Genomic DNA, 22,036 nt, shown 5'->3' on the forward strand with positions numbered 1-22,036 from the left:
AAAACTGAGTTTTAGAGAGAGACGAAATGCTTAAACTAATGGTGCAGGATGTTTGAAATGACCTTTTTTTTAAAGTGTGATCTTATTAACTTAAGGTATCCTTTTTGCTCTATTTTCCAGGTCCTCACACATACGCAGTGTGTTATTGACTAGTTTATTATAACTTTTATTCTTTTACAAGTTGAAATGTTTATATTCTAATTAATTTATATTTTGAATTTTGTTATGAAAATGCGAAAAATTAATAAAAACATGTTTTGAAATATGCTTAAACTTTTTTTTTATCATAATATCCACTTAGATTGTAACTTGAAATAGATGCTTTAATTTTGTACCACCAAATTAACACCACTAATATAACATGGTTTCCTTATTTGAATGAATTACATAACAAATATATAAAATCATAACATGAAACAAATAGTTCTAAAGTATTAAACTCACCTGATTTATTTAATCTTATTACAAAATCTAACTTCATCGCCCTTTTCAAGTAATAACATTCCCTAATGTGTCTAAATATTCTTGATGCAGTGTAGAAAAAACTTCAAATGTAAAATGAAACAATTTTTTTAAAAATTATATTCAATAACTCAGTAAACGAATATAACATCTAAAATGTTAATGGACAAAAAATAGTTTTTTAAACCATCACTTTTATTTCATGTCGAGTAAATGAGAACACAATTTATATATTGGAGTTAAATAATACCATTCTCACCATTAATACAAGTAAAATAGTAAAAAAGATTTATATAGTAATATATTTAATATTCTTACATGATAGCACATGTTTATCTACACATGCTTTAACTTCAACTTCAACTACATTTTTTTGCTTTATATTTGGCTGAATATTTATTTTCTAGTTATAATGTAAGAAAAAAACATTTTATAGAAAATCTCTAATATTATAAAATACAAATGTAAAAACTTTTTGAGTAACATTTAATTATAAATTATTCTAAACACATTGAATAAACTCTCTGTGTATGGAATAAATTCAAATGTAATAAAGACAATGAATTTTGATTTTAATAGTCACATATTTCATTAAAATATCCGCTTCATAACTTTTTGCAAGAATGATTTAGATTCCGTAATTAAAGATAAGAAAAAGTCAAAATTAATAACAAACTATATATATGAGTGGCCCAGTTACTCAATTTTCACGACCACATACTCTGTTCGGGCCCAAGCCCAAGCCCAAACCCCACAACCCACCAACAATTGTGGATATATATAGAAAGAGTTTAAAATAATAATTAAAATATGAATAAAAAAAGGCACCACAGTGTTGTAGGGTTTAGTAGACACAACCTTCAGCTATTACTCTTGTCTCCATAAGCCGAAACCCCTGTGCAGCTTCTTCGTTTTTTCTTTTTGGTTTCAGTTTTTGTTCTTCTAAAGAGAAGCTTCTCAACTGCACCAATGGTTGAAGTCTCATTGATGGAAATCCAACCTCCGAATCAAATGGATCCTTCGACCAGTGGCATCACTCCCTTACCAAGAAAAATTGTCTTCATTCCTGTAAAGAAGCCATTTAAGGGTTTCTCTCACGATTTCCACATCGAAACCCTAAACCCTTCCTCCTCCTCCGAACCTGGAATATCCGGTTCCACCTCCAAGAAACACGACGTTACGGAATTTTCAGAGGTTGGCTTGGATCCGGAGCTCAGCATCGGGATTACCTTTCGCAGAATAGTGAGTTCTTTACAGAATTTGAGATTATAATTTTGTGCATAATTGGAGATTTTTGTTCTTGATTGTTTTGTCTTATAGCTAACCTTTAAACTATGAAGAAGATAACAGTTTTGCATTATGGGTTTTGAAAGACTTTTGCATGTTATAGTTTTTGTAATTTTTTAGTATTGACATGCTATTTATAATTTTCAGGGAGCTGGATTGCGAAATCTGGGGAACACTTGTTTTCTCAATTCAGTACTGCAGTGTTTGACATATACAGAGCCTTTGGCTGCATATTTGCAAAGTGGGAAGCATAAAACTTCGTGTGAGCAACTTTGCCCACTTATCTGACTAATTTTTATGGAAATATTTTGTAGTGATTGTTTCTTATGTTTTGATGGATTCAACTTCGGTAAAATTAGTACAGTTGAATAGATTTAAGTTTTTCAGTTTTTTTTTTGTTTTACCTCTCAGTGGGCTGTGATGTTTGTGTATGAAGGAAATGTTTTTCATAGTAAGTTTCTAATTATATTTTGCAATTATGGTAGGTCACGTTGCCGGATTTTGTGCTTTGTGTGCAATACAGAATCATGTTAGTCGGGCACTGCAGTCAACTGGGAGGATATTATCCCCAGAGGACCTGGTTGGGAATTTACGATGTATCCTTCCTTCTGTTTGTCGTTTGATTTACGAGTTGAAGTTTTAGATAGTTGATAAGAGTCAGACTTGCTTAAATAATTTTTGAACAGAGGATTATGAGGATCCAATTTCTTGAACAGAGAACTAGATTTCATGGGCTGGACTCTACTAGATGAGGCATATTACTGTCTTTTATAAGTTTTTATTAGTTTCAAACTTGTAATTCCTGACATGAAACTAGGTATATCAAGAAATTTCCGAAATGCAAGGCAGGAAGATGCTCATGAGTATATGGTGAACTTACTTGAGTGTATGCATAAATGTTGTCTTCCTTCTGGAGTACCAAGTGAATCACCAAGTGCCTATGAGAAAAGTTTTGTCCATAAAATCTTTGGTGGTCGTCTCAGGAGTCAGGTATTTGTTTGTTGTTTCTTGGTGAATTTCAGAGGAATGTCATCATTAATTGAGTAAGATGCACAGAAATCTTAGGGCATGATACTGATATAATTCAACATCTAAAATTAATATATGTTTAGGCTTAAATATATTTTCAGTTCCCGGAATATGGTCATGTTTTTTATTTAGTACCTACCTTTTTTTTGCTTGACTTTTTATCACCATATTCATTTTTTGTTTTTCTATAGTTGTTATTTTATTTTATTATCTGTATACTATTTATTTATTTATTTGTTTTAGTATCTATAATCTTTTGTTTCTTTTGAATTAGTAAGCTAGAAAGATATTACTAGGGACTAAAAGTAAATGATGTATATCTAACATGGTAAAAAACAAAATAATATTTTGTAAGGGCTAGAATGAAATAAATGGGTGAATCATAAAACGGAAATCAAGAGGGACTAAAGGCCAAACAAGATATTTAAGAACCAAAAACAAAATATAATAATAATTCAAGGTCCAAAACATATTTTAGCCTCAATTTTATTAATTTTAGATCATATGAAAGTTCATATTTTCGAAAATGTATGTTTACATAGTTATTAAAATGTTCAAAGCTGTCTAATTATTGTAGAATTCCAATTTGCATCAGTATAAAAGTTTGAAAATTAAAGCAAAAGAAGTATAAAGCTGCCCTTAGAGTAGTTGAAGTAAGTGTTCAGGCAATATCCAGCAAAGAAGTGAACCTGACAAGATTGTATGACTACTTCATTACAATGATTGAAAAATTCCTTGGTTGCCTGTTGCAGGTGAAATGCCACCAGTGTTCTTATTGCTCCAACAAATTTGATCCTTTCCTAGATTTAAGTCTTGAAATATTCAAGGCAGATTCATTGCAAAAAGCACTGGCAAATTTCACAGCTGCAGAATGGTTGGATGGAGGGGAGAGAGAGTACTATTGCCAACGATGCAAACAGAAAGTTAGTGCTCGCAAACAGCTAACAATTCATAAGGCACCTTATGTGCTTACTATTCACTTAAAGCGGTTCCATGCACATGATCCTGGACAAAAGATTAAAAAGAAGGTTAATTTCAGCTGTGCACTGGACTTGAAGCCTTTTGTCAGTGGCTCATATGTAAGCAAATATATTATTTAAATTATTATAAATTATCTACCTCTATTGTACTTGCAGAAAGTAAGAACTTCTGCAACTGAAATTTTGTTTTTTCTATAGGTATATTATGTTCAAAAGGACATAGTAGAATTTCTTTGTCTTTCTTGTTTTGAAATAAGTGATATGCAGTTTGACTGTCATGTGTTTGTAATTTATTGTGTGTTAATGTCATGTTTCTTGTGTTCAATTTTCTTACATTTGGCAGGATGGAGATGTGAAGTACTCTCTATATGGGGTTCTGGTTCATTCTGGTTCCAGCACTCATTCTGGACACTATTACTGTTATGTTCGCACTTCAAATAACATGTGGTATACTTTGGATGATAATCGGGTACTGAAAATGTCCTTTAGAGTTTTTTTTTTTTATAAACTGTCCTGGACCCTGTTCATGATCCATGCTCTCAACCTGACCCCTACTTTGTTCACGATCTCTGCATAACTTAAATATTGTATCAATGAATGACATTTTTCTTTGTAGGAATACTATTTAAGCAAGGCGCAAGTGTGTTTTTTGTTGTTTATTTATTGAAGTCAATTATTTTGATAGTTTTAACTCAATTTGCACTGTCACAACAGGTAAGTCATGTCAGTGAACGGGAAGTTTTAAATCAGCAAGCATACATGTTGTTTTATGTTCGCGACAGGGAGAGTATTGTTCCAAGAAAGCCTGTTGACATTGCTAAGAAGGAAAATGTTAAGAGTAATGTGAATGGAAATAAAGAATCTTCAACTTCAAGCCATGTATTGATGGAATATCCAAATGTTCCTGCAGAAAATAAATTTTGTAATGAAGTTGAGAAGAAAATGTCTAATGTTGACTCATTAGGGGCTTCTTCTATGAACGATAGTCATGTTCTGCAGAATCGTAGTGTCATATTAGTAGAAAACCTGATGCAAAGTAAGAAACATGAATCTGAACCTCCTTCCAAGGCACAGACACAGGACTCACCAGATGGACTTGCCGTGGCTAAAGCAGGACATGGATGTTTGTCATCATTAGGCCAGTCTGAAAAGGATTATAGTCTCTATAGTAACCAGAAAAGTTTATCTGCTCTAGTTGGAGAAAAAATTAATTTATGTAATGAGAATGTAATTTCAAAAGAGGGCATTACAGATTCTCCTTCATTAGTACCATCTTCCACTAATCCACAGACTTATGAACTTGCTAGTGATGGAAAATCTCAGTCTATGAAGGTAAATAATTCCATACTGTCCAGTATTTCACTTCAGCTGTGAACTGTTGCTATTTCAGTTTTGTAGATTAGTGAAACTGTCTTCATTTAGAAAAAATCTTGTTAATAAAGTTAATGATGATGCACCTCAAGATTCAAACACAAATATGTGCAGTGGTATTTGCCCCTATAAAATCACCACTTCATCCTGAAGTTAATCATCAGGTTTTTGTGCTATTATGTGTGCCTATTGCTCTAAGCCTGATTTATTCATGTATTGACTTTTATTCTTTTAGCTTGGAACTTCAACAACTGGTTTGGTGTCTGAGCAAGCAAGTAGGATGGTGAATGGAGATCGGGTTGTTTCTCAAGGACTGGTTCTGAATGAGTCAGTAAATAGATCATTGAATTCAGAGGGTCTTGATAAAAAGCCTGTAAAAAAATTGAAAAGGAAGTTCCTCAAGTATCAGGTTTCTAGAATGCATTTTCGTCCAATCTTTCTTTACATGGGATACTTGGGCCCACGAAAGAAGAGTCACAAAAGAAGTAAGTGCCTCACTTTGAGTAAGAAGAGTCCAAAAAAAGACAAGTTGGATAAGTTTGCTTTCTCATCGTATGATTCCAAACCATCTACACACAGAAAAACTGATGAATTCCCTTGCATGTCAAGTTGTTCGGAAAGTAAAGCAACAAAGGCTGGCTGTAGACCTGGTGTTCATGTTAAATCTAATGATGAATCTCTGACAGAAAATAGTGCTGAAGGAGAATTTAAGAAGAGAATTGATCAGAACTGTACTGTGCTTGCATCAGTGTCACAACTTGGGAGTGGTTCAGTAGTAAGTGAACTTAAAGCTAGACAGGCTGCTAATGTACAAGATAGTAGAAGAGATCAAATGCATAATGGTTTAATGAGTATGCTTACTCGAGGTCTGGAGGAGACAGTTGGTAAGCTTCAATTGATCTTTCCCTTTAAGTTTTGTCAGGCAAGATACATAAAATATTTGTTCCATGTCCTTTGGTTTTATTCTTATTCTAGTACTGTGTAAGATGGACTTGCATAATTATTAATGTGTTGTCTTTGGATTTGTATATTTGTGATATACCTTTTTATGTTGAAGTATATATCTGTCTGCTTGCACATTTTAGCATATATAATATGCTGCACAAGTTGATTTTTTGTCATGCTCTGTTAGTGCCTTGATTGTTTGACCTGAAGTACCTATTTTTGTCAGGAGAATTTATAGAGGGGTATAAGTATTTTTAATTTTTATGTCAATGAAATCTCAATCACATTGAGGAACGGCAACCTTGCTCACTTGTTTCAAGTCTCACATGTTCCTATGTTATAGTATTAATTATATGGTAATGTGGGATGAAAATGCTTAGTTTTGAGGAGGATTTTCATACGTAATAAATGTTAAGATTTGTTATAATGGATGCTGAACGCTTCAATTGAACCAATCAAATATCTTATGCATTTGTATAATCAAATGTTTTGTACTGTACTTCGAATGTGATCTAGATTGTTCTACATACTCAATGCCACATATATAATGTTTATCCTTCATTAAACTACCTGTTTCAATTAATAATAGTCAATTTCTTATCTAACGGTTTTGTATGCTTGAATTACTCCCTTGTCCCCTCCTCCTATGAAAGCCTGGCACTTTATGCTTGGTATATAACATGCCTATTCTTTATTTGGAACAGTTGCACGGTGGGATGATATAGAATTGCCTTCATCACAGCCCTTGGGTTCAAAGAACGACACGTTTGTCAGCATTGGATATGTTGGGGATGAATGGTGAGCTCAGCTATACATCGTTTCTTTATTGTTCATTATTTGTAGTAATATGGACTGTTATTAGTTTGTTTTTTCCATGCGATGCAAAACATTTTAGTTTAGGAACTCAACTTTTTTTTCGAAGGCTGTACTTTTTCACTATCTGTGCTTAAAAGCATTTTCCTTTACGTAATAGGATGTGATGATTGCTTTTGAATAGTTGAGATGCACATAATGTTCAGTCCTTTTGCTAATAGTAATTTGTACATTGGGTTCAACAAGTGTATAAAATGTGGTATCCATGTAGTTAGCGTCCTTAAGAAACAGTAGAGCTGTTAACCACTACAAAAATGTCGTGAGTTTTGATGGGAGGGATGGCTTAGGATTTGTTATTACTATGTATGACTGGATCCATTTTGATACAAAACTTTTGCATATATTTACAAATTTGCAGGGATGAAGAATATGATAAAGGGAAGAGGAAGAAGATAAGGGGCTTGAAACATAGCTTTGGTGGGCCAAATCTCTTTCAAGAAATTGCTATCGAGAAGTCAAAGTGCAAAAGGGCAAAGTTGGACCAACCTTGTTCAGGGAACCCTCCATTTAGGATATGACGTCCTACACTATCTGCCTGGTATTGTTTTGCGGGCATCTTTTGTAGCAATTTTGTCAAACGCTGAAAGTAAAATGGAAAGAGCACCTAACCTCCCTTATTCTTTTCCCCGGTACAAATTTTTTAGCTGGATTGTATCATTTGTCTTTGTGACAGCCGCAGAGGGGTTGGGTTTTTATGCACCTGTGGAACTTTTCTCATTTTCAGATTGCATTTCTGTTGTAGTAGCTGCAAGCCGTAGCTCTGAAATTTTGTTCATGGATTTAAATTTTGTCAACATATTCTGTATGACAAATTTGTTACTAAGTGTGTATCGTGTACTCATCTTGTATTTTGCTTTTGGTTTAAGTTTGGATTAGTTACTAGAATGACATGTACGATTAATTTATAGGAAAATTTGTTTGATAAATTATGTTGTAATTCATAAATGCAAGACCGTCGTTTGGATTATGTAGAATAAATTGTTTATCGTTTCGTAAATTAAATTTTAATTGAGATAATGGGTTGGATCATGGTTATTCTAATTATGATTTTCTAAACATAAGAGTGATTTTTATTCCAAAAATACAATATTAGAGTTTATTTGGAAAGGTTTTGACAAAATCACAATTATTTTCTTAAGGAATGTACAAATGTAACTTTCCTTGTTTAAAACAAAAAGTTTTACTTAAAAAGCTATTCTGATACTCTTGATAAATGTAGAGATATAGCTTTCCTTGGCTAAAATATATTTTTTACTAAAACAAATACTATATTAATGTAACAATTAATTAAAAAAAATATTTCAAGAAATTACAGAACATTGCCAGAAATATTTTTGACTAATCAAACAAAAACTCTCCGAATTTGCTATTTCCTCCATAACACCTGTTTTTTTGGAAATGAAAAAAATCTGGTATCAAATTCTCTGCGATAATGTTTGAATAAAACACATTTAATAAATCTGTTTTAAAACAATATAAACTAAAACTTGCAAATTTATGTTTTAATCTTTATAAGGTATGAGAAAATTGATTTTATTAGATGGGTGTTACTCCCTCCACCACCACAACTTGCTTCCTCCACCACCCCATTCCCCTTTTACCCTTTTTTTTATTTTTTCATTCCTATTTTACCCTTATTAAAATTTTAGGGTTAATATTATTTAAAATCTCACGTGAACATTCATTCTCTTTATCATTCTTCCCTCTTTCTCTTTATTATTTTCTTTATCATTCTTCCCTCTTTCTTTTTATTATTTTTCTCAGGTTCACTCTTACGTTCCACTATCATTGGTTGTCTCTCATGTTCCACTTCTTCTTCTCTTTTATAGAATTGTGACGTGAGAGTGTGGTGGACTTTGTGTTTAGTAAGATTGAAAGTGAGGAAAACAATTCATCTTCAGCTGTGAGTGGGGTGGTGCTTCAAGGTGCTAGTTCAGAGGCGTGAGAGTTTCAGAGGCGTGAAGGTGCGTAATAAAACCCTAAAATATAAACCGTAATCGTTAAACGGATGTGAGCATCCGTCGATGGATGTCAACATCCGTTTAAGGGAAAACGGATGTCGACATCCGTTTTCCCTTAAACGGATGTCGACATCCGTTTTTCCTTAAACGGATGTCGACATCCGTTTTCCCCTTAAACGGATGTTGACATCCGTTTAAAGATTATACGGTTTATATTTTACAGTTTTTTTATATTAATTTTGAAGATATTTAAATAATATAATTTATATTTTTTGATATATTATTTTTGAATATATTTTGATGTATTTTAATAATGTATTTTTGAGGAGAGGCATATCAGGCCTATGGAGGAAAAATGGAAGATGAGAAACGGATGTGGTGAAGTTTAGGTGAGAATCTGAGAAGGTTGGGAGGTGGGTGAGAAGGGGTAGAAAGATAGATTTTAGAGTTAAAATAAATAATTATGATTAAAAAGTAAAAAGGTTATTTTTGTAATTATAAAAGGTTAGTTTTGTAATTCAAAAAATACGTAATAGAATTGGGAAGGTGGAGGGAGAAAATGTGGTGGTGGAGGAAGTAACACCCTTATTAGATATAAGGTGTGTGGCTGTGATTGTGGAGAATTGCTGTGATGGTACTTTTCTGATGATTGGAGGAAGAAGAATGGAGTATCATGGTATAATATCTATATTCTCAAATAGTTATCAAGAGATTTTGTTTGAGTATTATCTTTAAAAATTTAAATAATTAAAATAAAGTATAAAAATTAATAATTAAATAATTACTTAGAATATAACTTTATATATTTCTATTTTCTTATTTAAAATTATGAAGTAGAAGTTATTTTAATTTTTTATAAATTTATATTTTGATGCAGTTCATTTAATTTTTTTTAAGATTTTAGTGTGCAGTTTTTTTTATTGTATTTTAAATTTAACTTTATATTTTAAAGACTTGTTTTTATTTTTTAAATCAATATAAACATATATATATATATATATATATATATATATATATATATATATATATATATGTTAATATTTATGGACACTATAAGTATAAAAAATTCGTGAATATTTTTAGACACGTATCTTATTAGTATTGAGACATCTTTCTTTAGACAAAATAAACAATGGATAAACAGTGCATGTGTCATTACCATTTATAATAATTAAAATAAAAAAATGTTTTAGAATTTGAAAACTATTTTAAAATTTAAAATTATATATATTAGAAAGTGAAAAATAAAAAAGTTTTATGAAAAGATGTAGATGTAAGAAACTTCTGACCTCATTGATTTTTCTGAAAAATCTGAGTCTCCTATTGGAAAGAGTGTGACAACAGAGTTTGCCATAACTGCCATTTATTATTTTTGTTTATATTTTTATTTGTTTTGTTTTAATTACAGATTGTCAACTGCTGCTGATAGTATAAATATGTGAATGGTGAAATTAAAAAGAAGAGATTTTGTGTGGGATGAAATAATAAGTTGTTGTTGTATCTTTAATGATGAAGTGAGTAATGTGTTGGTATGGTGTTTGAGAAGAGTGTTTGAGAAGAGCGTGTGAGTGCTCTCAAGTATTTCAACCTTCTTACACACTCCTTCTCTCTCATGCATCATTTCTCATTTTACCAAACACAAACTTTGACCATTCATGGAATATTCTCCTCTGTTATTATTTCATAACTCTCTTTTTTTTTATCTTTATTATTAATAAATATAAAAATTATCCTACGAAGAGCTAAATTATTACTAAGATTCATATTTGTTGAAAATGATGGTGAAATTTAAAGATCTGGATTAGTTGATAGTAATATTAATTGTTTATGATGGAAGTTAATATGAATAGATGAAGTGGTCCCTGTGTAACAGGAAGATTGTTTATTTGACGTGGTTTGAAATATAAGTATGGTGACATGATTAAGGAATAAATTAAAATATTAGTGGGATGCTACCATTATTCAAACTAACTTTCTCTCTTCACTCTTAATCAATGCAAATCATTATCATCACTCTCATCATCCTCTCCACTCACTCTCTCTAAACTAATTACTTTTTTTTTCTTTTTCTAATAATGTCTTTGAAAAATAAATAAGTTTCATTTAGGTCGAATTTAGACTCTGCTCGCGTAGATTTGAAAAAGAAAGAGTAAATGGATTTGAAGGAAAAAATAGATGGACTTGGGATATTTAAGAGTGAATTAACTGTTATTTTTTAATAAATTTGGAAGCGAGAGGGAGAGTGAACTGATAAGTAAAGTTTTTAAAAATTAGTATAAAATTTGACTGATAAAATAATAATTTAATTGATATAAATTGAAAATTATCAAATTGTTTTTAGTGATAAAAGTAATATCAAATGATAATTATTAATAATGTATTTAACTGTAAAAACAAAATTAAAATTATTTTTTAAATAAAATAATTGAAACAATATAGTTTTTTAGGATTATTATTATTATTATTGTTATTATTATTATTATTATTATTATTATTATTATTATTATTATTATTATTATTATTATTATTATTATTATTATTATTATTATTCATGATGGTAACAAAAAAATATAGAAGATAACCCGCAACTGGAACTGAATATATGGGATTTTGGTACCAAATATGTATGGGTGTGGAATAGGATACACCTCCATTCTCTTAGCCACGGGTTAGAATTGATTAGATTTTAAGAGTATTTCGACATTTCCTCTTAAACCTATGTAAATCTGAGCTTTGTGATAAGATAAAAAAATTTCACTCATTCACAAAACTGTATTCTCTAATACACATAGTACCATTCATCCAAATACCATAATATTAGTGAGATTGAAATCAATCAATTTGATTTAATTAACTTTTTTAATTTAAAGATTATATAATTTCTAAAAGTGAATTGACTCATTTAATAATGTTTTATTTTCTAATATATTTTATATATTTATCACAATAAATTAATTACATCCACACATGATTATATAATCTAATTATTTCATCAAATATTATTACAGAAATAATAATTAAATATTAAAAATACATTTAAATAATTTAACGACAAATAAATTATATATTTAAACTATTCAAAAATAACATTTCAATATTTAAAATTTTAATTGTCAATCTATTATAATAAAAAGTTTATGAAAACTCATTTTGAAACCTATGCTCCGAGCCTGTGAAAAAAACAAATCTTCAAGATTAATTTAATTTTTCTTTGTAATATTTCCATTTGTTATTATTCCTAGCATAAATATAAACATTATCGAGTTTGTATGTACGTATTTTTAAATATGTATAAATTATTTATATTTTAAAAGTAGTAATTAAAAGAATAAAATTAAAAAACAAAAAATATATAATTATAGATAAAATAAATTTTGTTATTGAAATAAAAAATATCATAGATATTATTGTGTAAATATATTTTTTATTATAAGTAACTATTTAAAATTAAATAGACAATTACTAAATAATAAAATAGTAAATAATTTTTGTAATGAATTAAAAAAGTAATTATCATGGTTATAAAAGTAACCAATAGTTTTTTATTATAAATGTTTTTAATTTAAAAAGTTATAATTAAAATGATAAAATTAAAAAATGAGGAGATATATGGATTTATAAAGAAAAAAGAAGTGGGGTGGTTCTTCTAAAGTGTCCAATTAAAATTCTAATGAGTGGGCTGTCAGAGAAACTTGGGACTGTGGGCCACTGCTAGTCAAATTACAAAAACGACCCTCTTTTCTTCTTGTTACTGTAAAAGTATCATCATTCTATCAGAATGTAAAATCACTTTTCGAGTTTTCTTTTTCGTTATCACATCACATCATTCTAAATCAAATCACTTTCCAACATATTTCTCGTTGTCATCTATTTTCTTTTGTGTTCCCTCATAATAAAAATGGTAAATTAATTTCAGGTTTAAATAGGTGAAGATTTGACTTTTACTCTCTACATGAAACTTTAGTCAACAAAATTTATCCCATGATTTAATAATTAAAAAACATTTTAAGTAAATATTACATTACACCCGTAACAAAATCTAAAATATAAACTTTAAAGCCTTTACTATATTAAAGGTATAATATATATATATATATACATATATATATATATATATATATATATACATATATATATACATATATATATATATATATATACACGGTTTGATAACGTACGTACTTTTTCAGTTGGTACATTCTAATAATGTGTATTGGGTTTTAGTAAACAAAAATACCTTTATATATCATGAATTATAAGTTTTGAGGTTAAGGGTATTTTAATAATTTTCATTCTCAAAAAACAAAACCCAAACTCTTACTTACCTTTGTCATTCTCTCAACCTTTTTTCTTTTATCTCTCTCACTTCAACCTTTTATCTGTCATTCATACTATAGCCCCAATTAAAAAAATCAGAAACACTTGCCGGTAAATAATCTTACAAAAAATGATTTTATAACGAGTTTTCATTTTATAATTTTTGTCTTATATAATTTTATCCAATTTTCTCAAGCATAAAGGAATTGGTAATTGACCTCGAAAAAATCAGAAATATTCGTTAAACAATTTCTTACAAAAAATGATTTTATAATGAGTTTTTATTTTATAGTTTTTGTCGTATATAATTTTATCTAATTTTCACAAGCATAATGACATCCCAAGGAATTGGTAATTGGCCTGGAGGGTTTTTTTTTAGAAATGATGATTCATATGCATATGATGAAATTAGAGAGGTTAGTGAAAATAGTAAAATTGAAGAGATCTTGAATGAACATTTGTCCGAAGATGAATATGTCAATGACTCAACTCTTTACAAAGGCAAATTGTTTAACGACAAGTGTTTCTGATTTTTTCAATTGGGACTAACAGAGAAAAGGTTGGAGGGAGAGAGATGAAAGAGAAAGGAGGAATGAGAGAGGTGAGCAAGGGTTTAGGATTGAGTGAATATTTTGAGTGATTCTTCCTACACCTCACTACCTTTATCCTGCACCCCAATTTTACTTCTTTACCCTTCATTTAACAAAAAGTCAAAACTTAATTAATCCTAACCGCACTTATATGTTTTTATCGCACTTTGAAATGCGTTTCTTATATGTTATGCTACGAATTTCAAAAAAATACATATATAATGATTAAATAATTACAAATAAATCCAAAATAATATTTAACAAAAATTTACAGATGATAATTATTATTTAATTCAATAAAAAATTTAATAATTATTTCAATTTCATAAAAAATTAAATAAAATTAAATACATAATAAATAATATATTACGAAAATAATAATATGTTAAAAAATAACAAATTCAACAAAATTTAACAAACAAATAAAATAAATAAAAATATATTAAGAAAACATTTTATTTATCAACTAACAAAAAAAATTAAATTTATTATACTAGCCTAATAAAAAATAAACCTAATAAAATAAATATATACTAACCTAATAAAAAATTAACCTAATAAAATAAATATATACTAACCTAATAAAAAAAATTAAAAAACCTAGAAATCAAACCTAAACGCTATTCGAAATGCAGCAACGCAAATGGATGTCCGGTTAGCGTGAGCCGCCTGGGAAACCCTCCGCATATCGATACGCGGTTTCCCTACTTTCCGCACTTCCAACTGCGGAAGTATGCGACCACTGGCGTTTAAGCAGCTGCTCTCCAGCGACCAACACAACACCCAACGAACTCAAAAAGCACGTGCATTTGTATGACAGCAAATATCTACATTTTATCAAGATACTAACCTGGACGCCAGAAAGCACATGAGATTTGTGAGAAATCAAGCACGGAAGAGAAACGCAAACAACTTGGCACAAGAGGGAGGAGAAAAGAGGGGCAGAGGAGACTGGAGAGAACAATGGGAGAGGAGGTAGGGCAGAGGAGGGAGGAGTGATTTAAGGAGTGTAGGGTTTGAGGGTGAAATGCGGCAGAGTTCAAGTTTCAAAATTAGTCAGCCTTTTAAAAATTTAAAATATTCTTGTTAACTGTGTTGAGGGGTATACTTTGGAATTAAAATATATTTTGGAGGTGCATGACGAAGGCAGTGAGGTGCAGGGAGAATCTCTCGAATATTTTATATATATATATATAAAGATATTAAAGTTTTTTTTTTTCATTTTTATTCTGAAATACAATTTTTTTTACTTTTAAAAATGACTAGTAAATTGATAGTTATGTGAGAGTTTTAGTTGATATTTGGCCTATGAAAGGTTTTTTGGGCCTCGTTCTCTTCTTCTTTTACTCTAACAATAAGGTTGTAGGTTTGCGGCAAGTCCTTGCGCAAGTGCCAAATTCACAATTCTATGTCTACATGTGTCTAGTTATATTCATATAAGTATATTCAATGTTTTTAAAATATTTTTGTAAGACTGTATGTTAGAATTATGGTTTAATAGCCAATTTAGTTCCCATGGTTGAAAAATCTCAATTTAGTCCCTCGTTATAAAAGTGTTTTACATTAGTCCTAACTTTTAAAATAGTGGGTCAGATTCGTCCCTTTCGTTAAATATAAGTTAACGAAATTAATCGATGATGATGTGACACAGCTTAAAGCTGATGTGTTAGATTGGTCCCTCGTTAGCTTTAAGTTGTGTCACATCATCATCCATTAATTTTGTTAACTTATATTTAACAGAAAGGACCAATCTGACCCACTATTTTAAAAGTTAGGACTAATTCAAAACACTTTTATAACGAGAGACTAAATTGAGATTTTTCAACCAAAGTGAAGACTAAATTGGCTATTAAACCTAGAATTATTATCTGTGCAGTACATATAGTAAGGGTGAGATATGTTTAGTTTTCAATAAAATATTATTTTTAATTTATTTTAAACTAATTATTCTGTTTATTTTTCTTAATAAATTTTAACAAATTTGCTTTTGTAATATATTTATTGTTGTTCTTAATTTATATAAAATATTTAATTGCGATGATAATAAAATAATTTAATAAAAGTAAATAAGTAAATGTAATAAAAATATAAATATTCATAAAAAATAAAATAATATTAAATATTTAAAAAAATAAACTTTAAATTTAACTTAAGCCATCGTAAAATTAAATTTATACTCACTTGTATCCTTCAAATTAACCTTCAATCAAACTTCCAACAAATACAAAATCAACTTAATATTATCTCAGAAACATAAACTGAACCTTGCTGTGAGAAAAATCAACACCTTGACATAGGTTCACGTGATGCGACAAAGTAGCCGAAGGACTCAAAACCCCAGATTGAAATATATTATTGTTTTGAAGTGAAGAATGGAACCCAAACAAAGGGTCCACATGGTAGATTCTTGGATAGTGCCACTATGTAATTGGCAACCTAGTAAGCACAAATTAAGGTGGGAAAAGGGCAAAACAATAGACTCACTTGGGAAAATGGGGTTAGAAATTAGCCATTTTCTATGTTTCAAAGTCAAACAAATACACTATATTTCTACCAAAAACCCTAGCTAACCCATTGAAATGATCTTCATTATAACACAATTATTTAAGTTCTTGAGGGGACTGGAGCTGGCTTGTGAAACCACCGTTATAAAGTAAAGATGCTGGTAACAACCAACAAGCCAATGCTGTTTCCTGCTTTTTCTAGTACCAACAACATTAATTTCACTCTGTCAAAATAAAAACATTAATTTTCACCCCAAAGATCATAACTTTCGTCAAAAGGGTCATACAAAATCGAGGTCATGTTGTTGGTCCCCTTTTTTTCTTAAGAATTTTATATGATAGGTAAGTTATATAATATATTTCTAAAAATCCCTTTCTTTAAACTTTTAATCATGAACTATTTTAAAAATAAACACAGGTTAATGAAACCACTAAGTATAACATCGCAGAGGTTTCTGTAAAAAGAGAACAAGAAATGATATGTTCTCACTTTTTTTTCGTCATATAATTATGATATCAGCTTCTAAAGAGACTTTTATTTTCTTTCTTTTTCTTTTCTTTTCTTTTCTCCAAATGGTGATAAACACCCTCCCTCACTCAACAAAGAATCATTGAATTCACACCAACAAATCTGATATATTCACACCATAACCAACCGTCTCGTCAATGGGTTCAGTTTCTTCCCATTTATGAAGCTGAAGCACTGCACAGTTCATTCACATATCTTTCCCTGTAAACACTTCACTGCATGTTGCGCTGTCTCTGCCTCTTTTGAAGGGGGAAAAAGCCCTCTTGAAAACTAAGTCTCTACACAAAAAGTTCTGCCACAGAACCAAAGCATCACAGCTTTTCCGCAACTTTGAGTCCAGACAAAGCCAATAGTTTGCTTCTTGCATCGGTTGTTTCTTTATCTATCCTTCTTTTTGTTTGCTTTCGGGGATCCTCACATCCAGACAAACTGGTTCACATTCTCTTGTTTACAGTCCACAATCTTCATTTTATCATAGTGGCTTTGATTTTTCTGAAAAAAAGTAGTATTAGTTTTATAAGTCCGTGCTTTGTACTTTTACTCTTTCAACTACCGCGTCCTTTAGCATGTGTTTTGTCCTTCTATGCTATATTGTGCGGTAAAAAAGTTGTTTCCCTGGCTGAGATTTTTCTTACTGTAAAATCCATGCTTGATGATATGTTTTGAAGTTCTGAGGGAGCATTTTCCTCTGTTGGCTTGCATCCCTTGCAAGTAGCCGACATCACTCCTTGATGGGGTTGGGAGTGTTTGGTTCTGTTCTGGTTTTGGTACTTTTGTTCAAGCATTTGGAATCTCAGCAACCAAATACTGATGAGTTTTTTGTATCTGCGTTCTTGAAGCATACGAGTTTAGCATCCTCACAAGCCTACAATTTCTCTGCTTCTGTCTGTTCATGGCAAGGGGTTTCTTGTGATGCCAATAGAGAACATGTTGTTGGCTTAGTCTTTTCTGGTATGAACCTCTCTGGCACTGTACCTGATAACACCATAGGCAAGCTAGGCAAACTTCAAACTCTAGATCTTAGCCACAACAATATCACTGGCTTGCCTTCAGATTTTTGGAGCTTAAGCTCCCTCAAGAACCTTAATCTCTCCTCGAATCATATTTCTGGTTCACTGACTAGCAACATTGGCAACTTTGGTTTGCTAGAAAGCATTGACTTGTCCAGCAACAATTTCTCTGAGGAAATTCCTGAAACTGTTTGCTCACTGCTGAGTCTAAGGGTCCTCAAACTCAACCACAACAGGTTTGCACACAACATACCTTATGGGATTCTCAAGTGCCAGTCTCTAGTTTCAATTGATCTTTCATCAAATCAGCTCAATGGAACACTTCCAGATGGTTTTGGTGCTTCTTTTCCCAAGCTTAGGATATTGAACCTTGCTGGGAATAATTTTAATGGTCGTGTTTCAGATATTTCTGGGTTAAAGTCCATTGCTAATCTCAACATATCAGGGAATTCGTTTCAGGGTTCCATTGTGGACATGTTTCAGGGAAGGTTGGAGGTTCTGGACATTAGCAGAAACCAATTTCAAGGCCACATTCCACAGGTACTATACAACTTTAGTGGTTACAACTGGTCTCATTTAGTTTACCTAGATTTGTCAGAGAATAAGCTTAGTGGGGAGTTTTTTCAACATTTGAACGAGTCCTTGAATTTAAAACACATTAATCTTGCACACAATAGATTTACCATGCAGAAATTTCCCCAAATTGAAATGCTCCTGAATTTGGAATATATGAACTTGTCCAAAACCAGCCTTGTCGGTGAAATTCCTGGTAAAATCTCACAATTAAGCAATTTGAGTGCACTTGATCTTTCTTTGAATCATCTGAGTGGGAAAATTCCCTCACTGAGGAATGAACACCTCCGAGTCTTAGACCTCTCAAACAACAATTTAACAGGAGCAGTCCCTCAATCTGTCTTGGAGAAGCTCCCTGGGATGGAGACATACAACTTCTCTTATAATAACCTAACACTTTGTGCTTCTGAAATCAAACCTGAGATCCTGCAAACAGCATTCTTCGGATCATTGAACAGTTGTCCAATTGCTGCAAATCCACGACTCTTCAAAAGAAGAGACAATGGACACACGGGAATGAAGCTGGCCCTGGCACTGACCTTCTCAATGATCTTTGTGCTGGCTGGACTTTTGTTTCTAGCATTTGGTTGCAGAAGGAAAACAAAAATGTGGGAATTCAAACAATCTTCGTACAAAGAAGAACAAAACATTTCAGGTCCATTTTCATTCCAGACTGATTCAACAACTTGGGTGGCTGATGTTAAGCAAGCAACTTCAGTCCCAGTAGTAATCTTTGAGAAGCCATTGTTGAACATCACATTTGCAGACCTCTTGGCTGCAACTTCCAACTTTGACAGAGGCACCCTTTTGGCTGAGGGAAAATTTGGACCAGTCTATAGAGGATTTCTGCCTGGTGGTATTCACGTGGCAGTTAAAGTTTTGGTTGTTGGTTCTACATTAACAGATGAGGAGGCTGCAAGAGAGCTAGAGTTTCTTGGTAGAATCAAGCACCCCAATCTTGTTCCTTTAACCGGATATTGTGTGGCTGGGGACCAAAGAATTGCCATATACGATTACATGGAGAATGGTAACTTGCAAAACCTGCTTTACGACCTGCCACTTGGGGTACAAAGCACAGATGACTGGAGCACAGACACATGGGAAGAAACAGACAACAATGGAATTCAAAATGCTGGCTCTGAAGGGTTACTGACATCTTGGAGATTTCGCCACAAGATAGCCCTTGGCACGGCTCGAGCGTTGGCATTTCTGCATCACGGTTGCTCTCCTCCAATAATTCACAGAGCAGTTAAGGCTAGCAGTGTTTATTTGGATTATGACTTGGAGCCGAGGTTGTCTGATTTTGGACTGGCCAAGATTTTCGGAAGTGGCTTGGATGATGAAATTGCGCGTGGCTCACCTGGTTATGTTCCACCGGAGTTTTCTCAACCAGAATATGACACCCCAACTCCAAAATCTGATGTGTACTGTTTTGGGGTGGTGCTGTTTGAGCTAGTAACTGGAAAAAAGCCAGTTGGAGATGACTACCCTGATGATAAAGATGCAACTTTGGTGAGTTGGGTGAGAGGACTTGTGAAAAAGAACCAATCTTCAAATGCTATTGATCCAAAAATTCGTGACACAGGACCGGATGAACAAATGGAAGAGGCCCTTAAGATTGCTTATCTTTGCACTGCTGACCGTCCCTTCAAACGACCAAGCATGCAACAGATAGTTGGACTTCTGAAGGATATTGAACCTACTGCTGATTAGTATTAGCATTATGAGAATGAGTTAGGTCTTTTTCTTTCATTGCATTTTCTTCCATTTTTACTCTTTTATTTTTCTTGTGAGCTTCTCAGCTTCCTAGGAGAAAATGTAAAGCAGTTATGAGTTCTTCAATGTTGATCTCTTTTCATTTTCCCCCACCACTTCCGGTAAATGAACAAAAATACTTTGATGATGAATATACAGTGAAACCTCATCTTTCAACTATAACTTGTGATTTTACTATGATTTTTTTCAATGTTTCAGTTACCCCAAATTCACAAACATTGCTTAAGCCTTTCAGGTTTTACAATGGTGTTTAAGATTAACTGAAACAAAACAAGAATATATAATCATAATTAATTCATAAAATAATTCAAACTTACATTGGTCAATGTTGAGAGAAACACATGCTGATTTTATAAGTAAATGGTTTTACTATAAAATGTTTGTCAGAGATACGTGAAGTTGAAGGCAAGGCAGATGCAAGAATCCGAACGGCAAAGCCATCACAGAAAATTGCGGTATTATGTAGCCTCTGCCATCTTTTTCAAATGTGAAAAGTAAAAACCGGAAATCTTTGACTAAATTTTCTTCTCTTAAATATGTTTTTAATTTTTATACTTAAAATGTAAAATTAAAATTCGTTTTTGTCTCAAATTTTGACAATTTTTTATTCATAAACTTAAAAAATAAATTAATATAATCATTTTAACTCAGAATAAACTCTTTTGAACATATCAAACACATTTTAAAATAATATATGAGTTATTTATATCATTTTGATATATTTCAATTTAAATGTCAACCTTCAATACTATTTAACAAATCCAAAAAAACGAAAATTAACTTAAATGCCAACCTTCAATACTATTTAACAAATCCAAAAAAACTAAAATTATTAAGTCAATGATTACATCTATTAATCTTTAAAGTTTGAAAACCAAAATATATCAAAGTTCAAAACAAATTTCAATTTCACATCCAATATTAAGAATTAAAAACATATTTAACAAAACTTTCTTATTAAGATTTATCAAAAAAATGAACTAAAATAATCTCTTCTAAAAATTGATTTACATATAAATTTATTTATTTAAAAATGTTTTTAAAGTTAATTTTATATATAAAGTAAATTTAGTCTATGAAAAAGGTTTGTTTTATATTAGTTTTCTTTACTTTATGTTCTAAGAGAGATTTCAATCATTCCGAAAAGTTGAAGTACATATTATTTAAATTACATATAAATGAATTTTCTTCATTTTTATGAAATAACTAAAATATCTTAGATTTAAAAAAATTGTGAAGTTAAAACTCATACCTAATTATAAATTTATACACATCATTTTATTATTAGATTATAACCGGTTTGATTTCATTCTATGAACCGTGCCAAAAAAATTGTTTGCTGCTGCTGAAAATGGGGTAAAAAACCAACGGCCTGAATGAGAGAACTCCCAAATGATAATGACGTTGGAATAAATTGAAGTGGAGTGTAACAGCTCAAACTACTTTTGTCAACAAATAAATCAATCAAACCAAATAAACTAATGACAAATTAATTATTGTCTGTCGTGAAAATCCTAAATATGAATTTGTTTGGTGAAAATTTTTTTTTAACAATGTTTTGACAACTTTTTTATAATGATAATTTGTGATTGGTTCGTTTTAATTATACCGATTAATAAAATAGCAACATATTAAAAATTTATTAAAAAAAATTGTTGAGATATTATGGTATATACGCACAAATGAAAATGTATTTTTTTATCGGCTTTATTTACCCAATATACACAACATCTCATTTAGCATCACATGCATGCAAGATAACATCTCCACATGCTTAACAATGGAGGCACCATGATTGCAAATAATTTTGAATGATCATCTTGGTTGGT

General features: G+C 31.1%; 2 protein-coding genes across 2 annotated transcripts; both read left to right on the top strand.

Annotated features, from left to right (window-relative positions):
* The first annotated feature begins 1,286 nt into the window (after positions 1-1,286).
* UBP23 (ubiquitin-specific protease 23) lies at positions 1,287-7,832 on the top strand. Its single transcript, XM_047313091.2, has 10 exons — positions 1,287-1,704; positions 1,897-2,011; positions 2,235-2,345; positions 2,567-2,739; positions 3,531-3,857; positions 4,102-4,227; positions 4,473-5,090; positions 5,365-6,013; positions 6,779-6,872; positions 7,306-7,832. The coding sequence occupies exons 1-10, from the start codon at positions 1,432-1,434 to the stop codon at positions 7,463-7,465; spliced, it is 2,646 nt and encodes an 881-aa protein (XP_047169047.1). The 5' UTR covers positions 1,287-1,431; the 3' UTR covers positions 7,466-7,832.
* An 8,814-nt stretch (positions 7,833-16,646) lies between these two features.
* On the top strand, positions 16,647-20,340 carry LOC124837685 (putative LRR receptor-like serine/threonine-protein kinase At2g24230). The gene has a single exon (XM_047313128.2). It carries the CDS (start codon positions 17,580-17,582, stop codon positions 20,142-20,144), a length of 2,565 nt encoding a protein of 854 aa, XP_047169084.2. The 5' UTR covers positions 16,647-17,579; the 3' UTR covers positions 20,145-20,340.
* The last annotated feature ends 1,696 nt before the right edge of the window (positions 20,341-22,036 follow it).

Source organism: Vigna umbellata, chromosome 1 (assembly GCF_029865625.1).
Source record: "Vigna umbellata cultivar VRB3 chromosome 1, Vumbellata_1.0, whole genome shotgun sequence".
NCBI lineage: Eukaryota > Viridiplantae > Streptophyta > Magnoliopsida > Fabales > Fabaceae > Vigna > Vigna umbellata.

What these genes read in the sequence shown, in the direction of transcription:
- LOC124837685 (XM_047313128.2), top strand. Translation starts at nt 17,580, where the DNA reads ATGGGGTTGGGAGTGTTTGGTTCTGTTCTGGTTTTGGTACTTTTGTTC.
- UBP23 (XM_047313091.2), top strand. Translation starts at nt 1,432, where the DNA reads ATGGTTGAAGTCTCATTGATGGAAATCCAACCTCCGAATCAAATGGAT. An exon ending in GAAAATCTCAGTCTATGAAG is followed by an intron (nt 5,091 to 5,364) that starts GTAAATAATTCC and finishes TTATTCTTTTAG; the next exon opens with CTTGGAACTTCAACAACTGG. An exon ending in AGGTCTGGAGGAGACAGTTG is followed by an intron (nt 6,014 to 6,778) that starts GTAAGCTTCAAT and finishes TATTTGGAACAG; the next exon opens with TTGCACGGTGGGATGATATA.